Source organism: Carassius carassius, chromosome 22, assembly GCF_963082965.1.
Source record: "Carassius carassius chromosome 22, fCarCar2.1, whole genome shotgun sequence".
NCBI lineage: Eukaryota > Metazoa > Chordata > Actinopteri > Cypriniformes > Cyprinidae > Carassius > Carassius carassius.
The window spans coordinates 17,208,096-17,228,097 of record NC_081776.1 but is presented as its reverse complement, the minus strand read 5'-3'; the positions used below and the strand labels follow the sequence as shown (position 1 = coordinate 17,228,097).

The following is a 20,002-nucleotide window of genomic DNA, read 5'->3' as shown; positions in this document are numbered from 1 at the left end:
TTTGGAAAAGAATACTATATTATAAATGAATACTTTTATTTAGGAAGGATTCTTTAAATTGATCAAAAGTAATGATAAAGACATAATTTTACAAAAGTATTATATTTCAAATAAATACTGTTTTTCTGAACTTTCTATTCATCAAAGAAAACTGAAAAAAAAATTCTACTCAGCTGTTTTCAACATTATCATAATTATTATTATTATATTTTTTTTTCTTTTGAGTAGCAAATCAGAATATCAGAATTATTTCTGAAGGATCATGTGACTGGAGTAATGATGCTAAAAAATCTTTAAAATCTCAAAAAATTTTGAAATATATTCAAATAGAAAACAGTTATTTAAAAATATTTCACAATTTTACTGTTTTGGTGTACTTTTGATCAAATAAATACAGGCTTGGTGAACAGAGGAGACTTGACAGGTAGTGGATATGCAACTTTAATTTTTCTCTCATTTCTATCTTTTAATTGGCTTAGTAATCTATAACTACTGGACAATAACAAATAATAATGATTTTTTTATATACTACAAACACTTTTTTTCACATAAGTTATAATAGTTTCTATACTGTAATAAATTCTGTGTCAATTAGCACTGCATTGTTCATATACTTTATTTATCACCTGCTGCTGCTGGAGATGAGTTGAAAAACCATATATTGTTGCAATCGTATGTTAAATGTCTTCGTGTTTCCAAAAGTGTCTGTTTTTCTGTGAAAACAACTGTTTTCATACAGCGATAGCTGGACGCTGTTGTCCATATTAGGAGTTTCCTGTTATGACTTTCAGCGCGAGAGCGCACTCCGGCTTCGGGTATGAATGAAACATATATATATATATATATATATATATATATATATATATATATATATATATATATATATATATATATATATATATTTTTTTTTTTTTTTTTTTTTTTTTTTTTTTTTTTTTTTTTTTATTAAATATGTCTGTTTAGACATGCTCGTCTTGTGTCATGCGTGTTAAAAGTTTACTTCACTAGCAGACGTAAACTCATCGACCCACCCACCCCCCAACAATACGCGATTGGCTAAACAGTACTGGCTGTTGCAGTAAGGCAATTATTTGAAAAGGTTTTCGCTCTACAGTATTTTTTTATTTTTACTTTTTTTTAATGAAACTGTGTTTAAGTGATCAGTATGTCACATATGCATATTTTTTTCTGCTTTCCCACATTTTTTTTCCTTTTTTTTTTTTTTTTGTTCTGATTGGGTGGGCCAGCCGTCAATTTGAGTGGGCCAGTGCCACCCTGGCCCTTATGTAGCCTCGCCCCTGCTTGACATATATGTTTAATGCACTTCATGTTCTTAACAACAACGAATGGCATATATGTTCTTTCTCTTTGTATTTTTGTATCAATACTACAAGAGTATCATATTTAAATCAGTCTTATTTGATAAATAAGGTGGTCATAAGTAGACTAATCAAAAAGTAGTCTGATTATATTAGCCTAACTAAAATGTGTAATGTAACTACAGGTTTTGTCATGTAATTTTGAATCATTCACACAATACAATGTAAAAGTGTCACCGCCTCTCATAGGCCTTTAATGAGCTGTAATAGCATACTTTCAATTAAAGTGTCATTACACCATAAACGTACAGTAGCCTGTAGGCCTATGCTTTGAGAGTTAGCATTTTGTTTTACAGAAAACGTTATTCATGTTATAAAACATTAAAAAAAAAACAATTACATAAATGTATCTCTTGCATTCTAATTTATTTAAGATATTTATTATAAGAGCACACACACACACGTATAAAAATGCGCTTACATTTACGGATGCTGCCCACTGATGGCGCCAGTGCTTAAATGACTAGGCTACATTAAAAAAAATATATGTATTTTTATTATTATTATTTTATTTTTTTAGTTAAGATTATTGTGGACTTTTTGCAATAATATACTAATTCGCAAAAAAAAAAAAAAAAAAAAAAAACCTGGCTACACACGAGCATATGCAGTTAGGCTATGTTTAAGAGAAAATGAAACTGAAAGAATATAGGTCCGGTCGTGCTTCATTTATGAAAATGGCTTCGAACTATCAAGAGGATTCAGGTGAGTTTCATACAGGCTATTTTCCGATACCACCTAAACAAAATAAATCACATAGCCTAATGTAAGATGTCTATAGGCCTTCTTAGCCAAGAGAAGGTAACCTAAAGTTAGTCTTTTCTTTTCAGCGGTCTTCAGTCTCGGTTATCTTACCGCTTTTCTGGGGTTTCGGTTAACACTTTCTCATTTTTGTGTCATTCTCATTTCGAAATGTTATTTTTCTAAAGCAAGTAGAGGCCGCTTGTCAAACGTTTTACTCTAGTTGAAATTTCTCATGGGTATATTTACTTTTGTAAAGTCAAAATCTGTACTGTGAAAAACAATACACAGTGAACCAGCGCCCACTTGTAATAAACCTCTTTAAAGTTGATCAGTCAAGTTACTCCACCCTTAGTTAAAATTCTATAGCTCTTATTTAAGGGTTTACCTAACTTTAGGGCTTTGTTGCTACTGGCTACTGTTTTTATGAACACAAATATGACATAATAGTCAATTTAGGCTATAATATTTAAAAAGTCATACATATTTAAGCAATGTCACATCCTCAGGTGCATTATGGCAAATGACCGAATTGGTATCTTAACCAACAAATTATTTTTATTATATAAAGACATATTACATTTAAGTAAAGTAACGTATACACATATAACAAAAAAGTGATATAGCCCTTACTGTGTGACAACTGTGTGACATTGTCAAGCTCTCTAAATAATTTTCTTTAAATTGTATATTGATTAAAAGTGTTGTTATAATAATAAAGAGGACTTCTTTCTTCCTAGATGAAGGCAGCAACCTACAGTCTAGTGAAAGTTGCGCAGAATACAGTGACAGTGACACAGATTCCGAGGCAGCCAGCAATTCTGATTCTGGCTCTGGCTCTGACAGTAAAGAAGATCCACAAACTTCTAGCAAGGTACATCTCTTAAGACTTTTCAAGTGAAAGCAGATGACTAGTAAAAAGAGATGATTAGTAAGAGCCATATTATTGAATGTGAATGCAGCTGAAGCTTCATAGATGAATACATCTTAATCACTTATGATGCTTTGTGTTCAAGCGGAAGGTCTGTAAATATTACAATCGTGGTCGCTGCAGTTATGGAGAGAAGTGTAGGAATGAGCACATCTGCAGTGACTTCCTGAAGGATTCGTGCAAGTTTGGTGCTGGGTGTCGTCTCAACCACAATGTTCAGAGTTCATCAGCAAGACAAGGCAGAAGAAGAAGCAAGCCCTCATCTGCAGGTATGTGTGTATATGTGTGTAAAAGTATACTGATATATTTTTTATATATTGATTAAAATGTACTGTATCAACAATACTCAGTAAAAAGTCTAAGTATCTTATGCAAAACATACTTAAACTAAAGTAAAAACATTTTCATATGTAATATAATTGATATATCTAGTAATTACACCCACATGTAATTATTTAAGAGCAATGTTTTTCTTAGCCTTACAAAACACTGGCCCTAAGGACACACTCCATGTTATCCTAAAAGCTGTTTTCTGAAATCTTTAAATGGCGAATATAATATAATATAATATAATATAATATAATATAATATAATATAATATAATATAATATAATATAATATAATATAATATAATATAATATAATATAATATAATATAATATAATATAATATAATATAATATAATATAATATAATATAATGATGGGATTGACTGGGCATGTGTCCAGGTTTTTTTCAGCACTCTTGGAATGACTCTCGTTCCAGGACTGAACTGATTGCTAAAATGAATTGTATATAATATAATATAATATAATATAATATAATATAATATAATATAATATAATATAATATAATATAATATAATATAATAAAATCTGTCATTTTACATCAAAGACCAAAAATCTATTTCATTGTCCTTTTTATGAATCAGTGTTATTATTTAGTATTTACTGTTATAGAATTCAAATACATTTATATATATATATATTTATATATTTATATATATATATATATATATATATATATATATATATATATATATACAAAAAAATATGAAAATAAATGACAATTCAAAAAATTACTATATTACTATATATATATATATATATAGTAATATAGTAATTTTTTGAATTGCCATTTATTTTCATATTTTTTGTTTTCAGTTTTAAGTTTTAGTAATTTGGTTATGAACTTTTGTTAGTTTTTTTTTTCAATATTTCTTGAAATTATATTAATTTTTATTTCAGTTTTAGAAATGTAAGTGCTTAAATAAGTTTTGAGTTAGCTGGCAAGACAGCATTTCTTTTTTTCAGCTTTTTCAGTTTTATTTCAATGAACAGTGAAGCTAGTACATTTTATTTTTACAGTTTAAGTTAACAATAGCAACACTTAATATTATATATACAGCACGGCCAATCATATTTCAGTACTGTATTAGTAATTAAATACAATCACTCATATTTCACACCCTTGCATTGCACATTGTATGTTTGCTTGTTCAATCAGTTAGTCTGCTTCACTAATCATTTTATAATTTTTAAATCAGAAACCGAGATAGATGAAGAATTTGATGGGCCCTACAAATGGCAGTTAAATATTGGAAAGGGCTGGAAGAACATTTCCAATGATCACATTCTAGAAGCCCAGTATTCACTCCCCAACACCAAAGGAATCAAGATCTATAACACCCAAGCTGGGTATGTGCAATTTTATTATTTACTTGAGGGTACCAGATTAAAAGATTTTTTAAAGATAAAGTAGTCACCCCAAATTAAAATGCTATCATTATTTTCCCCACATTTCGTTCCTGTACCCTATACCATAAAACACAACCCCTGTTATTCTGTGCAGCTATATAGTATATATAGTTTTTAAGGAATTATTTGACATGTTTTTCTCATTCTCATTTGCATTATAGGGTTATTTCTATTGATTTCACAAAAATGAGAGTTCTTAAGAAAACAAATATTAAAGTGCGGCGCATGAGTGCAAAAGATACAGAATGGCTGTGGTATTACAGAGGTGACCACTGCTGGTATCAGTATGGAGAGAAGGTGAGTTTTACATTAATGGATATGTCTATGAAAAAAAACATGAGGCGCTGCTTTTATCACATATCAAGGAGGAATCTGTATCTTACTGTTTAAGATTCTATAAGTAGTATTTAGTATGAATGAGTTTGATTACAAACAAGAACCAGATTATATTTGATGACTATCTATTAATTTTACATGTGTCTATAGGGCAAAGCCAGCCCAATTCAAAGCTCAGAACTGGAGAAGGAGTATAAAAAGAACCGCCGTGGCTCAGTAAAATTCACCGTTGACTCTACCCAGTATGAGATTGGCTTTAAAGGTTTGTTTTGTATTCTCCCACATCTGTTCCCTTTAAATACCTTTCCAAAAACAGGAAAGGTCACATTCATAAACGTGTTTGTGTTTCCAGAAATGCGTCAGAGTAATCTATCTACAGGCCGTAAGAGGCGGGTTAGACGCCGCCCTAAATACGAACCACCTCAAAATGCAGGGTAAATATGAAGAGTTTACTCAACTGATTCCTGTTTCCCTCTTGCCTTATGAATATCAAATCTAATTTAGGTTAATAAAAAGTGCTATTCATATAATGCCCACTTTTCATCATTTTGTCAATTCTAGATAAATAGACTTTGGTTTCTTTCTTTGTTTTTTTTTTCAATTAATATTGTTTTATTCAAAAATGTCATAACAGAAGCAAAAGTAGTTGCGAATGTCACATTTTGAAAATAAATAAATCAAATACTTGCATTATTGTGTAAAAGATGCACACATAAACAACACTACTAACAGCGTATTGTGCTCACTGAACAGATTACATGGAATAACCTCCCAGTTAAAAAACATGTTCAGCCCTTCACCAAATAAAGCTCCAGACTGGCAGTTTAAAGGGAGAAGTCAGTGGTACACCTTCCAGAAAACGGTAAAGCATTTTTTCTTTTTTTTTTTTTTAACCAATGCACAATGCTTTTTTCGACACGTTAATGAGGACTTTGAAAGTATATTATTATGTGTATCAATTAATTTCAACAAATTCATTTCAAATAATAATAGCTCTCTTGAATAGTTGATTTTAATCTTATTTTATATGCATATGCAGCCAATGAGCTTGCTACTTTACATTTAAAGAAAGTTAAGGTGACGTGACATACAGCCAAGTATGGTGACCCATACTCAGAATTTGTGCTCTGCATTTAACCCATCCAAAGTGCACACACACAGCAGTGAACACACACACACAACGTGAACACACACCTGGAGCAATGGGCAGCCATTCATGCTGCAGCGCCTGGAGAGCAGTTGGGAATTCGGTGCATTGCTCAAGGGCACCTTAGTCGTGGTATTGCCAGCCCGAGACTCAAACCCACAACCTTAAGGTTAGGAGTCAAACTCTCTAACCATTAGGCCATGACTTTAAATGGCTGATTAGCATTCACTTGAGCATTGTAGCGCTAGGGCTGTGACGGTGGCTGATTTTTACCACCGCGGTAGTCATGGACTAACAACCGCCGGTGGCGCGGTGTTTGAAAAAAAAAAAATTATATATATATTAGTGTCAAAATTTGCTCGTTAACCAAGGCGATAATGTTTTTCCAGTTTAACTTATTCAAATTATTTTACGTAGGGGCGGGGATGGCCACCCACTCACAACTGCTGCTTCTGTCACTTTTTCTCATGACAAGAAGTGAATTTATTCAGTCGCAGACTCGCAGAATGACTGAACAGGAAACGTTTCAGACACGCGCTCCACTTCACTTTATTATCAGGTGCAAGTTAAGCGAGCGCGGACGGTCCTGTGCTCAAAGGCGGTGCGCGCTTCCTTTGTGCGTATCCTTTCATATCAAACTGTGAAATAAACTATGTGCAAGCAGTGTCGTGGTCAGTTAATTCATGGAATTACCAAAAAAAGGTGATTAAAGCTGACTTAAACTGTGCATGCATGTGATATATTTTATATATATTATATACAGGATATATTTATATGCACGTCTAGAAATCAAACCCAGCACTGTCTCACTCATCTAACACATCCTATTTAACTTGTCAGTTCGTGTTTATTTGAGCACTTCTGTCAGTGAACGCTGCCTGCAAAACACTAAAATAAATATCAAAGAAATAATGTTTATTTAGGCTACAAGAAAGTAGCCTAAATAAGAAAGTTAAATACACCCTAACGGACGCGAGCGACGCAACACGAGAAAATACTCATTATAATCAGTGATGCTACACTGGATGCAGCACAACACGACATGATAAATCCCCGTCCGGTCTATGATGTAGGCTACTGACACAGAGTTCAAATGTCCTGTATAGATACTAGACAGACTAAACCTGTCGCAACGCGGTTGTTGCGTCTGGTTTACTTTTCCGCCACCAAGCAAGCTCAGTAACTCCTCGTCTGCACGTGCTCTCTTTGAAATAGGAATCGTTGCCATATTTCTTGTTACCATCTTTTATTTATCGTGGTCTCGTTTGTATTTGGCCAGTTTGGAGAAAGCCTCACCAAACCTTACCAGCCAGCGTTTGCGATCACGAGAACTTGTGTAAACGCTGATGGGTGACATGAATGCAGATGACTCCAGATCGGTGAGGTGGTATTTGCTTTCCCAACAAGATCCATCGCCCAACACTAAATTAATTTGTTCAATGTATAAACTGTATTTTCCCGCGCTCAAATCTGCCAATCTAAAGGAAACGCTGTGTTTGAGGTAATTTGTTAATTACCATAGACTTAGAATTTGCAACTATTACAGTTATTACACTTATATACAAAACTTTGTATTATGTTTGTGACGTCACGTGCACTACCGCCGGTGGCAGTAGACAACCGCGGTAGCAACCGACCACCGCGGTGACGCGGTTGTCACGGCAACCGTCACAGCCCTATGTAGCGCACTTTCAGAGTTCCTCTGAAACCCCCTCACCTTCCCCAGCTCCACCTGTCTAGATCTGCTACATATTATTTTATATGCTATTTGTATGACTTATACTCACAGCACCATATCGACTTATGTACTGGCAGTAACAATTTCCTTTACTTGCTTGCAGAAGAAGCAGCAATAATCTACAAATACAGCAAAACCAACAGCAGCAGCGTAGTAGATCTATTCCGCCAAGACCAAATACATTAGCATTGCCATATCCATCACCATACTAAAATCTTCAGAGAGTTATCATGATAGAAATATATATACATGTAATTTTCATTTAGTTTAACTTAACTAAACCTGATATTAAAAAAAAACATAAAACACAACAAAATTACTAAAACTTTAAAATAAAATAAAAAAATAGAAAAAATAAAAATAAATTTTAAATATTAATAAAGATGTTAATATAATAGTATCTCAGTGATATAAAATAACGCTGGGACCAATCTAGTGTTTAGTTCCCAGCTGAAAAGTAATATTACATTTAAAAAAATGGTTTATATGGAAATTTTTCACGTTTTTCATGACCATGTAATATTTGATAGCAATGTAACAAGAGGGATATAGTGTACATTCAAAAGTAAAAACTGCAATATAAAGCCCTTCAGGGGTTATACAGGTATACAATACCAACCCTGATCACTCTGTAAGGGTTTAGTTTGCGATAATTATGGACTAAATGTAGATAATCCCTTAATTCATGACACTGATTACTGTATTTATGGCCACAGAGAGATTAAAGTAAAACACTGATCTTGATATTGTTTTTCAACAGGGTGGTTGTTCAGTCTCAAGTGCTGACATTGAGAGTTGTTACCAACAAAACCAAACAAAGATGAATTTCACTGTGAATGGCGATAGTTACACTCTGGATTTTGCAAGTATGTCAGCAAAAACATTTGAAGGATTGCAAAACTTCTCAAATGACTCCTTTTTTTCTCTAATATGGTACCACATGATCTTTGGGTTTTTCTTGAATCAAACTTTAAAATGCACAATGCTGTTTTCTCTCTTTCTTTTCATTCAGGGATGAGTCAAGTTAACCAGAAAACAAAGAATGAACGCAAGATCAGGCGCGTGTAGAAGCACAAGGTGTTGCCTGATAGGCAAGACCCAAACAAGTCAAATCTGGGGTGGAAGTAAACAAAACGTTACTTGGTGATTTTGGCCGATATGAATGTTAGTGATTGTGATTTTGAATGTTTTATCCAGAATTATTGCCTTATTTGGTAAACTGCCTGTGGAAAATAGAAATTTGAAGTCTTTATTCAGGTATTTTGAGAGATGTTAAGTTAATATGAATAACTTTAAATGCTGCTTCCCACATCAACTTGAAGACAAATGAAATGTGCCTAAAACAACACAAAGCATATTTTTTGCTTTCTGTTTATCTTAAAGATTTACATACTTTAAACTGCTATCATTTTTGGTTATTCTATAATTACTCTTACTAACCAATGTACCTGAACAATACACTGAAAAATTGTAAACCAAAATTGTACCAAAAGTGCCTTTTGGTAACCGCCTTAGAACCAATGTTTACACACTGCTTGGGAAACTTTTTCAAGTTGAACACTTTCATTTTCCATCTTTAGCATTTAGATACTCACAGACATGCTCAAAGGATTCAAAATCCTGTGTGAATATTGAACAATGTGCAATATCATCTGATACACGATGCAGCATTTTTTTTTTTTTTTTTTTACATTACAATATGCAAAATGTACAATGACTAAATTATGTCATTATGAACAATAACTTGGGTGAACCTTTTTTTACTGGGGGTTTTAAATACAAGCTGAACTGTTTAACATGCTATATTCAAAGTGTCTGTAATGTCATATGGATGCCTTTATATGCAATAATTGATGAAAATAAAATTATAAAATGATAAATGTGGACTTATTTAACTAATACACATACAATATCTAATATTATAATTTCTTTGACCAAATAACATGTTTCTATATAGTATTTTAATTAATTCCAATCACGGGATAATTTCTATCACATATCAAGTTATGTATTGTGTCTAAAAGCATTTGGTAACTAGAAAAAAAATTGTTATACGTTTTTTTTTTTTATATATAAAAAAAATCCGCAGGCTCATCTGTCTTGGCTAAATATGATTGTTTTATGTATATTACATAAACAGGTAAATAATTACAACTTGATTGAAAAACAAATTACAAGTATTAATCTTGATTTTTTTCTCGAAATATCTCATATTTCAAGCATGTTCTTCACTGTTTTGTTTCTGGTAAACAATTATACCAAAAACATGATTGGGTTTGCTGGAAATGACGTCACAACCCAATACACACATAAAAAAGGAATTTAACACAAGCAAGCACATCTTTTAAAACTTGCTTAAGGCACTGAAACGTGTTTAATTGTCGCCAGCCACAACCCACGAGCTATCCAGTTCACGTTGATCATTCGTAGTGAAGCTTTCTTTGGAAATCACGAGTCGAAACTGAGGCTGAAAAGAAAGCGAAACTGGGTCAGCAGCGCACCCCTGGACTCTGGAGAACTTTAAATTTTGTCCTAGCAGGGAATTCGACGATACGTTTATTTGACAAATGCGGTTTTTAGGTTTTTATATGCTATAGATTTATCCCAGGGTCTAGAACTATATGTGGTAAGTAGACTATAGGCTAATCATTCATGTATTTTACATTCATAATTTCACGACTTTAAATACTTAACAACTCTGAAAGCGTCCATTAACAGCTTTATGTTGGGTTATTCTATAGAACGTACGATTAGCTTTTTTACATATTTCGATTTTAAGTGACGTTTGATTTAAAGAAAAGTTGAGCCCTTAAATTTAGCGGCAAGCTAAACTTAATAAACTTAATAAAAATGTCCCTTTAGTAGCTATTACTTTAAAATGGTTAATGGATGGTTAGCCTTCTTAATGGTTTCTTTCATGTTCATGTAAATAAGTCAACCCAACCCTGTTAGTCAACACCGCGCTACTTTCTGATTTTCCCAACAATTTTTATTTAATTGTATTATTTTATGTTGAGGTGGAGCTATGCAGTTTACTAGCTAAAACGTAAACACGGTTTTGTGATATAAAGTGTATAATCTTGCAAAAAAAAAAAAAAGACATTTTATGCAAACTGGAAACAGGAAACGCTTCAGAGTTCTACGTTAAGAACTGATGTTTCTTTTTGTAGAAGTGTGAAGATGAATTTAAGCAAGAGGAGCTATGAAGTTATGACCCTAAATATGATGACAGCTCTTATGCTTTAGGTAGGTGACACAATTATTCTAAAGTAATTTACCTTTTTGAACCGTGTGACTGTATATTGGTTCAATTTGATCCAGTATGTCATTTTTCACATAGCCTACTCTGCTTCAGTGTTGGGGTTAACGCATAAAAATGAACGCGAGTTATTTTAATCAGATTACTTTTTAAATTTATGATAAATATCTGAGTTACTTTTTCAAATAGGTAACGCAAGTAACTTTGTTTTCCCGTCCATTTATTCACTGACAGCTCTCCTGTCCCAGTGTAGAGAGTAACTGGGAGTGAGGTGCAAAAGGGCCTTTAAGAGTTGACGAAAATATGGGTTTCTTGTTATTCAAAAATATACAGTCAAATCAAAAAAAATTTACTAGTGGGTGCAGGACACTATAGTTCATATATGTAAGTGAGGATAGCAAAATAAAGTTAACTGTGATATATTATACCCTAAAAAAGTAAAACACTTATTCAGACACTTTGACCAGCCCATGTTTTGCTTTAGTGTTATCTGACATTATCAATATTAATTTGTTCCGACAGTTCAACTCTGAGTTCTTGTCATTACCATTTCCTAAACTATAGCAAATAAATTGTGATAATGTGTGATTTGTTGAAGGTGTCAGAATACATTTTGGTCTGATTGTATAAGCAAGCCCAGCCCAGGTGACAAAAAGTAGCATAAAAGTAACAATGCATTACTTTCCAAAAAAAAACTAGTAACTCAGTTACTTTTTTATGGAGTAATGCAAAATTGTAATGCATTACTTTTTTTAAAACTAACTTTCCCCAACACTGTTTTGAAGAGTCTTTATGAGTAGTATTTATATAACAGAACAATATAATTTTCAATGTTTATATTAAAATCTCACTTTAGGGAAACACTTCAGAGAGGGATAACAGCAAACAACATGGCAACAGGTACGTCTTTTGGCTTATTAATCGTTTTATGGTGGTTTCTTTAGTGGGAGAAAAGAACATTCCCAAAGTTGTTTCCATACCGAGTGAATGACTGATTGCTCATTTTTCACTGCATTCATTCATTTTTAAATTCATTCAGTCAGTCATTCATCCATTCATTTAAAGCCTCAGGTAATCACTTCGAGTGGCAGCTTTTTAATGGACATGAGTGGGTTTCGATCTTGAATGATTTCGTCATTGAGGCCCATTACTGTCAGCCAGGGGCAAGTGGGATCACCATCAACCTCGACATGGGGTGAGTTAGTCTTAAACAAATTGATTACAAATTCCTTCAAACAGGTAAATTATGAATAGATTATTAAATATTAAACTATGCCTTTTCCATTCACTGCACAGGCCTGCCTGTATTGACTTTGATGAAATGACAGTCGACAGTCTTGATTACTTCAGTATACGGCGTAATACACTGCTGTCATACAACCAGAAAGAAGTTATGGGCTGGTATTACAAAGATAACCATCGCTGGTGCGAATATGGATCTCAAGTAAGTGGTACTAGAAATCTCTTAGATTTATTTGGTATAATTTAGCTGCCAGTTAAACCAGCATACACTAAATATAACACACATTTATTTCCCATAATTTCTCTAGGGATCGGATGGGAGGTCATCCTTGATTAAAAGTGATTTTATAGAGCAGAAGTACAACAGCAACCCAAGGGGCTCAGTTCAGTTTGCTGTAGGAAGCATGTCGTACAAGGTGGACTTCACTGGTAAGTAGACAAATGAGGTTGACCTTCATGGCTATGACAATTTTATTTTTAGTATATTTCTCTTGAAATGAAAAGCTGCTAACTTGTCTGTGTTTGAACTTGTTTTAATGTGTTTTTTGGGGGGGGAATGTTGTAGCCATGAGTCAAACCAATCTGTCCACACACATGTCGAGGAAAGTGAGACGGCGGCCAAAATTCAACGAAGTAGTAACAGACAGCAGTAATCAAAACAGGTATCGCTTTATTAGTTCTAGCTGTGATGTATTGCCTCTTGTTTGGCTTTGCTCATGAAACCGTATAATGTACATTACTGAAAATTCATTCTTATGTAAATCATTGCATTGAAAACAATAATTAATGTTAGAATGGGTTTGCAAAGTCTTGTATCGTAACATTGTTTACACTCTACAGGAAGTCAACCTACTTCTGTTTTGCTACTTGCACAACTATACGTTTTACAAAAAAAATTTTACGCGTGTTTGAAGCTATTCTTATATGTGTTAGCAGCATTTATTTTAATTTTTTTACATTTTTGTAGTGTCAAAATATTTAAACTCTTCAGAAAATCACCTCATAAATTATAAATTGTTCACAAAAAAACTCTGTAGTGTAAATCGAACATGTAAGAATATTTTATTAAATTTTATAGCTCCACAGTGTTCAGAAAGTCAGCATACAAATATTTTCCTTAAAACCATTTTTTGGAAAACTAAATGCATTTAAGAATTATTTAACAAATAGCCTTGCAGTATTTATTCTCTTCAACAACCCAACCATTTAATTTCTTTATAAATTGTTCATAAGTTTTCTTACATAAACTAAATTTGACATTTATGTTAAAAATGATTTATACTAACACAGGATGCCAACATACAAATGTATGTATAAATTGTTTGGAACAGTTTTGCACAAGCTGAATACGTAACTCCACAGTGTTCAGAAAGTACACTCTTCCCCAAAGTTAACCTACAAATGTGTTGTTCATAAAATGATGAAATGTAATAATTATGTGACAAATTCTTAAACCGTTATTTGTTAAACCAGTATTTATACATCTCACAATTCTTCTGACATTTAAGTAATCATTATATTAAGAAAATATGTTTTATCATAAAAGTAAGACATTTCTGTAAGAATGGTTTTACGAATTCTTATAGAGACACTCATCAGAGAGCCAATATGCAAATTTATGTCACATTTTTTTGTAAAAACAATGGTCAATTATCCCTATTAACCAACCATTAACGATGAATTTTGCCTCAATAAACTTCGAATTTGCTGCTTATTAATAGTTAATAATGTAGTTGTTAAGTTTAAGTATTGGGTAGGATGAGGGATGTAGAATATGATCATGCAGAATATGTTCTTAATAAGAACTAATAAACAGCCAATAGGTTAATAACAGGCATGCTAATAAGCAACTAGTCCCGATACTAAAGTGTTACCAAAACATTTTTACGTAAATTTAATGCAGCACGAAAATTTGTCTAATTCTAAGTGTCCCAGTGTTTACACTCTTCAAAAAGTCAACCTACAAAATTATTTATAAATTCTTAGTAATATGATCTCTAGATTTATTTATGATTATGTAAAATGTGTTTAATCAACTGAAGTATTTTTATGTTTTAATCGACAGTTCCTTCATCTATTTTTTAAATGAAGAATACCCAATATCTTTCAAATGGTATTTGTATCAAAACCTTTGATTTCCTTTTATCACATGCAGGTCACCAACTCTGGCATCTCCCTCTGCGAACCCTACGAATTCTTCTTCTCAACACATCTGGGAGTTTATGGGTGATGAGGGTATTTGGACCGAGTACCAGAAACCGGTTAGTTCTAGTATCTATATGCAACCAAACAACACTGTTGTCACATCCAAATCCACTTACTCTATCAAATGATATTTTCAATGTGAACCTAACAGTTCATTGGACTTTTTGTGTGTCTACAGGGATGTTCATTGGATAGTGCGGAAATCGAGAGGTTGTATCAGCTCAACCCACAGTGCCAAGTTTCATTCACTGCCAGACGATTCTCTTACACTCTTTACTTCAGTGGTAAGATACAATAAGACAACGACAAAACCCTCAGATACAGAAGTCTGCACTGTACTACTAAAATAAGGAAAAAGCAGAGGACTTTTGATTAGGGCTGCACGATATTGGGAAAAAATGACATTGCGATATTTTATTTTTCTGCGATATATATTGCGATATTTTTTCTTACAAACAAAAATGGGGTGAGCACACTTACATTCTCATTTTAAATGATTTAAACATCGACACCACCATATGCGCGAGGGAGAGAGAGCAAGACAGCGCTCGTGTTGTTTGAAAACGGCTCGCTCTCTCTCTGTCTCTCTCAATTCAATTCATATTGCTTTATTGGCATGACATACAAAGGTACATATTGCCAAAGCATTGTACATAGCAGAATAGAAACAAACAAAACAAAAATACATATATATTCATAAGAAAAAAAAATTACATGCAAAATAAATCCATATACATTTCTATAAACATTGATGGTACTTCTAATGTACTCTCTGTCTGTCTCTCTCGCGCACGCTCTCTCTCTCTCTGTCTCTCTCGCGCGCGCTCTCTCTCTCTATCTCTCTCGCGCGCTCTCTCTCTCTCTCTGTCTCTCGTGCGCGGTCTCTCTCTATCTGTCTCTCTCGCGCTCTCTCTCTCTCGCTCTCTCTGTCTCTCTCGCGCGCGCTCTCTGTCTCTCTCGCGCGCGCTCTCTGTCTCTCTGTCTCTCTCGCGCGCTCTCTCTCTCTCTCTGTCTCTCTCGCGCGCTCTCTCTCTCTCTCTCTGTCTCTCTCGCGCTCTCTCTCTCTCGCTCTCGCTCTCTCTGTCTCTCTCGCGCGCGCTCTCTCTCTGTCTCTCGCGCGCGTTCTCTCTCTCTCTGTCTCTCGCGCGCGTTCTCTCTCTCTATCTGTCTGTCTCTCTCGCGCTCTCTCTCTCGCTCTCTCTGTCTCTCTCGCGCTCTCTCTCTCTCGCTCTCTCTGTCTCTCTCGCGCGCGCTCTCTCTCTCTCTGTCTCTCTCGCGCGCTCTCTCTCTCTCTCTGTCTCTCTCGCGCTCTCTCTCTCTCGCTCTCTCTGTCTCTCTCGCGCGCGCTCTCTCTCTATCTGTCTCTCTCGCGCTCTCTCTCTCTCGCTCTCTCTGTCTCTCTCGCGCGCGCTCTCTCTCTCTCTCTGTCTCTCTCGCGCTCTCTCTCTCTCTCTGTCTCTCTCGCGCTCTCTCTCTCTCGCTCTCTCTGTCTCTCTCGCGCGCGCTCTCTCTCTATCTGTCTCTCTCGCGCTCTCTCTCTCTCGCTCTCTCTGTCTCTCTCGCGCGCGCTCTCTCTCTCTCTCTGTCTCTCTCGCGCTCTCTCTCTCTCTCTCTGTCTCTCTCGCGCTCTCTCTCTCTCTCTCTCGCGTGCGCACTCTCTGTCTCTCTCGCGCTCCCTCTCTCTCTGCCCTGTTAAACTTGCATGTGGTTTTCAGTCCGGTCAATTATAAACTTTCACTCTATGATGGTTAAGATGTGCAATTAATCCGCGAATCACATTCGTCAAGGGCAGGGGAGTAGCTGCTTAAACGACACATCGTGCAGCCCTACTTTTGATCTAAAACGTCTGCTTGGGAATGTCTTCTAAGAAGAGAAATGTGTTACAAGTTGAAAACATGATGTTAAGGTTACTGTCTATTGTCGAGTATATTTATATAGTCTTCATGTCTGCAGGAATGTATCAGTTGAACAATAAATATGGTACAAAAAGAGCTGTCAGGAGAATCGCCAGTGGAATCCAGCAAACAAACAGGTATTAATCCATTCATTAAAGAGGAAATTATTACAGAAGCTCATTTACGCTACAGGATAAATGTATAAAAGTTATATAAAACAGTTATGACTTTTCTTATGTCTAACAATTCTTACATTTTTCTCAGTATTATGCATGTGCGTGCAGTCAGGTGTCTACAAATTCAGGGGGAAAAAATCTAAATTGTGAAATGTTAATTTATTCCGAAAAAAATAAAAAAAATAAAATACAAATCTTAATTGTGAGTTATAAACTCGTAATTGCCAGAACAAAGTCAGAATGTGAGATAAAAAGTCGAGTTGCATTTACCTTTTTTCTATTTTTATTCTCTGGCAAAAAAAGAAAGAAAGTTAGTTTCAGAAAATATTTAGAAAATTGATTCTGTAAAAAAATATTGAACAAATATTTTATATACAAAATATTGAAAATAATCATAATAGTAAATTTAAATTATAATAATAATAACAATTAAACTTTGGTTCTATTGTTGATGTTATGTGTCCATTACAATAGAAACTTTTTTTTAAATGTTTCTTCTCTTATCACAGTACATTGTCTCAAGCTCACTGGCAGTTCATGGACATGGATGGCCAATGGAAGGATTATATGAAAGTAAATAAACCTTTACAGAACACATTTTTATATACATTTATTTTTTTTTAAGTGATGGTTACAGAAGTGGTATTTGGGATGCTTATTAGGTGGTAGCTTGCTAGTGAATTAACTCTAGAACTGTATCCAGTTGATTTATTCAGAAAAATAAACAGCTGTTTACAAAATAACAACAACAATAATAATAATGTGGCCATCATATGCTGCCTGCTTTCTGAGACATTTTGAAACTGTATTCTCGCATAACAACACCAAAACAGTCACGCCTTTTGCCTAAAATAACCTTGGACTTTGTCTCTGTGTAGGGTGGTTCTCGGGGATATTGCAGTGTGTCAAGTCAAGATATTGAAGCGCAGTACCAGCAGGACTCCACTGGGACACTGAGATTCAGAGCGGGCAGATTCAACTATGAGCTAGACTTCTCAGGTGAGTGAATGCACAGACTAATAGAAATGCATGTTATTTAGTACAAAAATACATGAAGTCACTTGTGTTTTGTTGCAGACATGACCCAGATCAACCTGTCTACTAACACCAGTAGATCTGTACGCCGCCTTCATCAATAAGACCTCACCTGCCTCATTTTTTATGTTTACTTTAATATTTACTTGTAGCTTTATATTAATAATCTCAGGATGGCGATACATGTAGTGTCTGCTGGCCATTAGCAATAGGAAATAGCAAAATTATGTTCACTTGTCCATGCTAACTTATGTGCCTATATTGTTTTATTAATTCCCATAAAATAATGGCTTCTTTGTGATTATGTACTTGAAACAATTCTGTTTCTATTTTTTATTTTTTTTTCTCAGTGCATTTGCTATGCAGTACATCTTATGACAGCTTTCAGTATTCATGTCTGTACAATGTTTTTTTTTTTTTTTTAACTGCCAATTAATTTTATCGGAGAAAATGTATATTTTTAAATCTATATAAAAGATAGGGAAAACAAAAGCATGTTCTGATACCTACTTTTCATTTTGAAGTTTTCATGACTTCAACAATTTAACAGAATTTGCTAAAATTATTTTCTGCATATACAAATGAAGATGACTCTCATAAAGAACATGTCCAGGTCACGTTTAGTGAATTACAACATTACTTTCATGCCAATGAAGCACACCCTTTCTTTTATTATTATTATTTTTTTTTTTATTAAAACCTGTACAAAATAAAAATATGGAACATAAATATATATTTCTTATCATTTTATTGAAATGTTCTTAACTGTCATGGAAACAATGTTAATTTTAAAAGTCATCAAAAAATATATATACATATATACACACACACATTATATATATACACACACACTCACACACACATTATATATACACACACGCACACAAACACACATATCAGAAAATAAGGAAAACCAGTGGTTTCTACTTTTAATTTTTTTTACTTATAAACTATTTGTGAGGCCATATGCTTAAATAAAAACAATGCATACATCAATAAAAAAATAAAAAAATGATTGAAGTGAAAAGGTATTTCCCTTTAAATAATCAATTTATTTGTTTCCAAAATCACATTTCCAACCATCCAGTTCACATTTTATTTTAAAATTAAAACAATCCAGATGTTTTATCTACATTAATTTAAACTATCTGAAAACTGCTTGTAGTGAAACACTCACACAGAAAGTTATTTTCACAATCTCCATCACAGAACTGTTATTGCACAACTCTCCACATAAGGCCGCTCTCATTCAGAAGACCAGGAAAAGCATTCCCTTTGAATAAAACCTGTCTGGATATAAAAGATTCTCTGCAGGAAAGCGATTCACTTGCAACGGTATAAAAAAAAGTGTCAGTTCACCTCTATATAATGTACAATTCATTCAATCTTTTTTTTTTTCCAGAAATAATAAACATTTTGGTGATTTGCTGTGTTGCAGCATGATATGGAATAACATAAGGAATGTAGTTGGTCACTTCTTACAACAGGAAACTGCCCATAAAATAAAATCACACAAACATAAAAAAGATTGGACCAAATGTAATGCCGTGGCATGATCCGTAACTTCCCCAAGAAACACAAAAATACATGATAATACAGGTTTAACAAATGGCAGAGAACCAAAAGGAAAACAGACACATCGGGCCTTAATCATGAAACACACTCCTTTTAAAACTTGGTCGTATACAAGATGCTGCACTCAACTGAATGCTACAATTTACAATATATAGCTGCAATTTAGGAAATGCATATTTTATCCCCAAATCTAAATGCACAAATTGTAATTTTGCATATAGACACCTATTTTTAAATTTAATTGAAATTTTTGACAATTTATCTAATTTTCCACCAATTCTCATCAAAAAACATAAACATCATTACCATGAAGTGAAATTTTTTTTCTCATTTTCATAATACATTTTTTATCATTCTCATTACCATAATGTGAAAAAATATTATTTTAGCAGGATGAAAATTGTACATACACAGATGAAAGTAGTTGAGTATTGTGCAGCTAAACGTAATAATATGTTGACTAAAAAAATATTTTTACTATTGTATTACAGTAACACATGATTTACCCTGGAATTTTGCATATTTGACTTTGTCTTTTGATTTCGGGATGAATTATGTCCCTTTTTCAAGAGAGAGTTTAACAAACAA

General features: G+C 33.7%; 2 protein-coding genes across 2 annotated transcripts; both read left to right on the top strand.

The window, feature by feature from the left end:
- The first annotated feature begins 1,971 nt into the window (after nt 1-1,971).
- si:ch211-244b2.4 (uncharacterized protein LOC541512 homolog) lies at nt 1,972-9,161 on the top strand. Its single transcript, XM_059504527.1, has 10 exons — nt 1,972-2,084; nt 2,861-2,994; nt 3,137-3,320; nt 4,596-4,746; nt 4,968-5,103; nt 5,293-5,404; nt 5,495-5,576; nt 5,896-6,004; nt 8,788-8,893; nt 9,040-9,161. The coding sequence occupies exons 1-10, from the start codon at nt 2,012-2,014 to the stop codon at nt 9,093-9,095; spliced, it is 1,143 nt and encodes a 380-aa protein (XP_059360510.1). The 5' UTR covers nt 1,972-2,011; the 3' UTR covers nt 9,096-9,161.
- A 1,297-nt stretch (nt 9,162-10,458) lies between these two features.
- si:ch211-244b2.3 (uncharacterized protein LOC557230 homolog) lies at nt 10,459-18,196 on the top strand. Its single transcript, XM_059504526.1, has 13 exons — nt 10,459-10,653; nt 11,198-11,273; nt 12,143-12,186; nt 12,352-12,481; nt 12,583-12,730; nt 12,837-12,957; nt 13,094-13,190; nt 14,684-14,789; nt 14,912-15,017; nt 16,687-16,765; nt 17,314-17,377; nt 17,683-17,803; nt 17,882-18,196. The coding sequence occupies exons 3-13, from the start codon at nt 12,177-12,179 to the stop codon at nt 17,941-17,943; spliced, it is 1,044 nt and encodes a 347-aa protein (XP_059360509.1). The 5' UTR covers nt 10,459-10,653; nt 11,198-11,273; nt 12,143-12,176; the 3' UTR covers nt 17,944-18,196.
- Nucleotides 18,197-20,002: the final 1,806 nt, after the last annotated feature.

Bases quoted from the DNA above. Each gene is read 5' to 3' on its own strand.
- si:ch211-244b2.3 (XM_059504526.1), top strand. The intron at 16,766-17,313 runs GTATTAATCCAT...CTCTTATCACAG, and splicing joins GGAATCCAGCAAACAAACAG to TACATTGTCTCAAGCTCACT. The intron at 17,804-17,881 runs GTGAGTGAATGC...GTTTTGTTGCAG, and splicing joins CTATGAGCTAGACTTCTCAG to ACATGACCCAGATCAACCTG.
- si:ch211-244b2.4 (XM_059504527.1), top strand. From the start codon at position 2,012: ATGAAACTGAAAGAATATAGGTCCGGTCGTGCTTCATTTATGAAAATG. The intron at 2,995-3,136 runs GTACATCTCTTA...TTTGTGTTCAAG, and splicing joins ATCCACAAACTTCTAGCAAG to CGGAAGGTCTGTAAATATTA. The intron at 5,104-5,292 runs GTGAGTTTTACA...ATGTGTCTATAG, and splicing joins GGTATCAGTATGGAGAGAAG to GGCAAAGCCAGCCCAATTCA.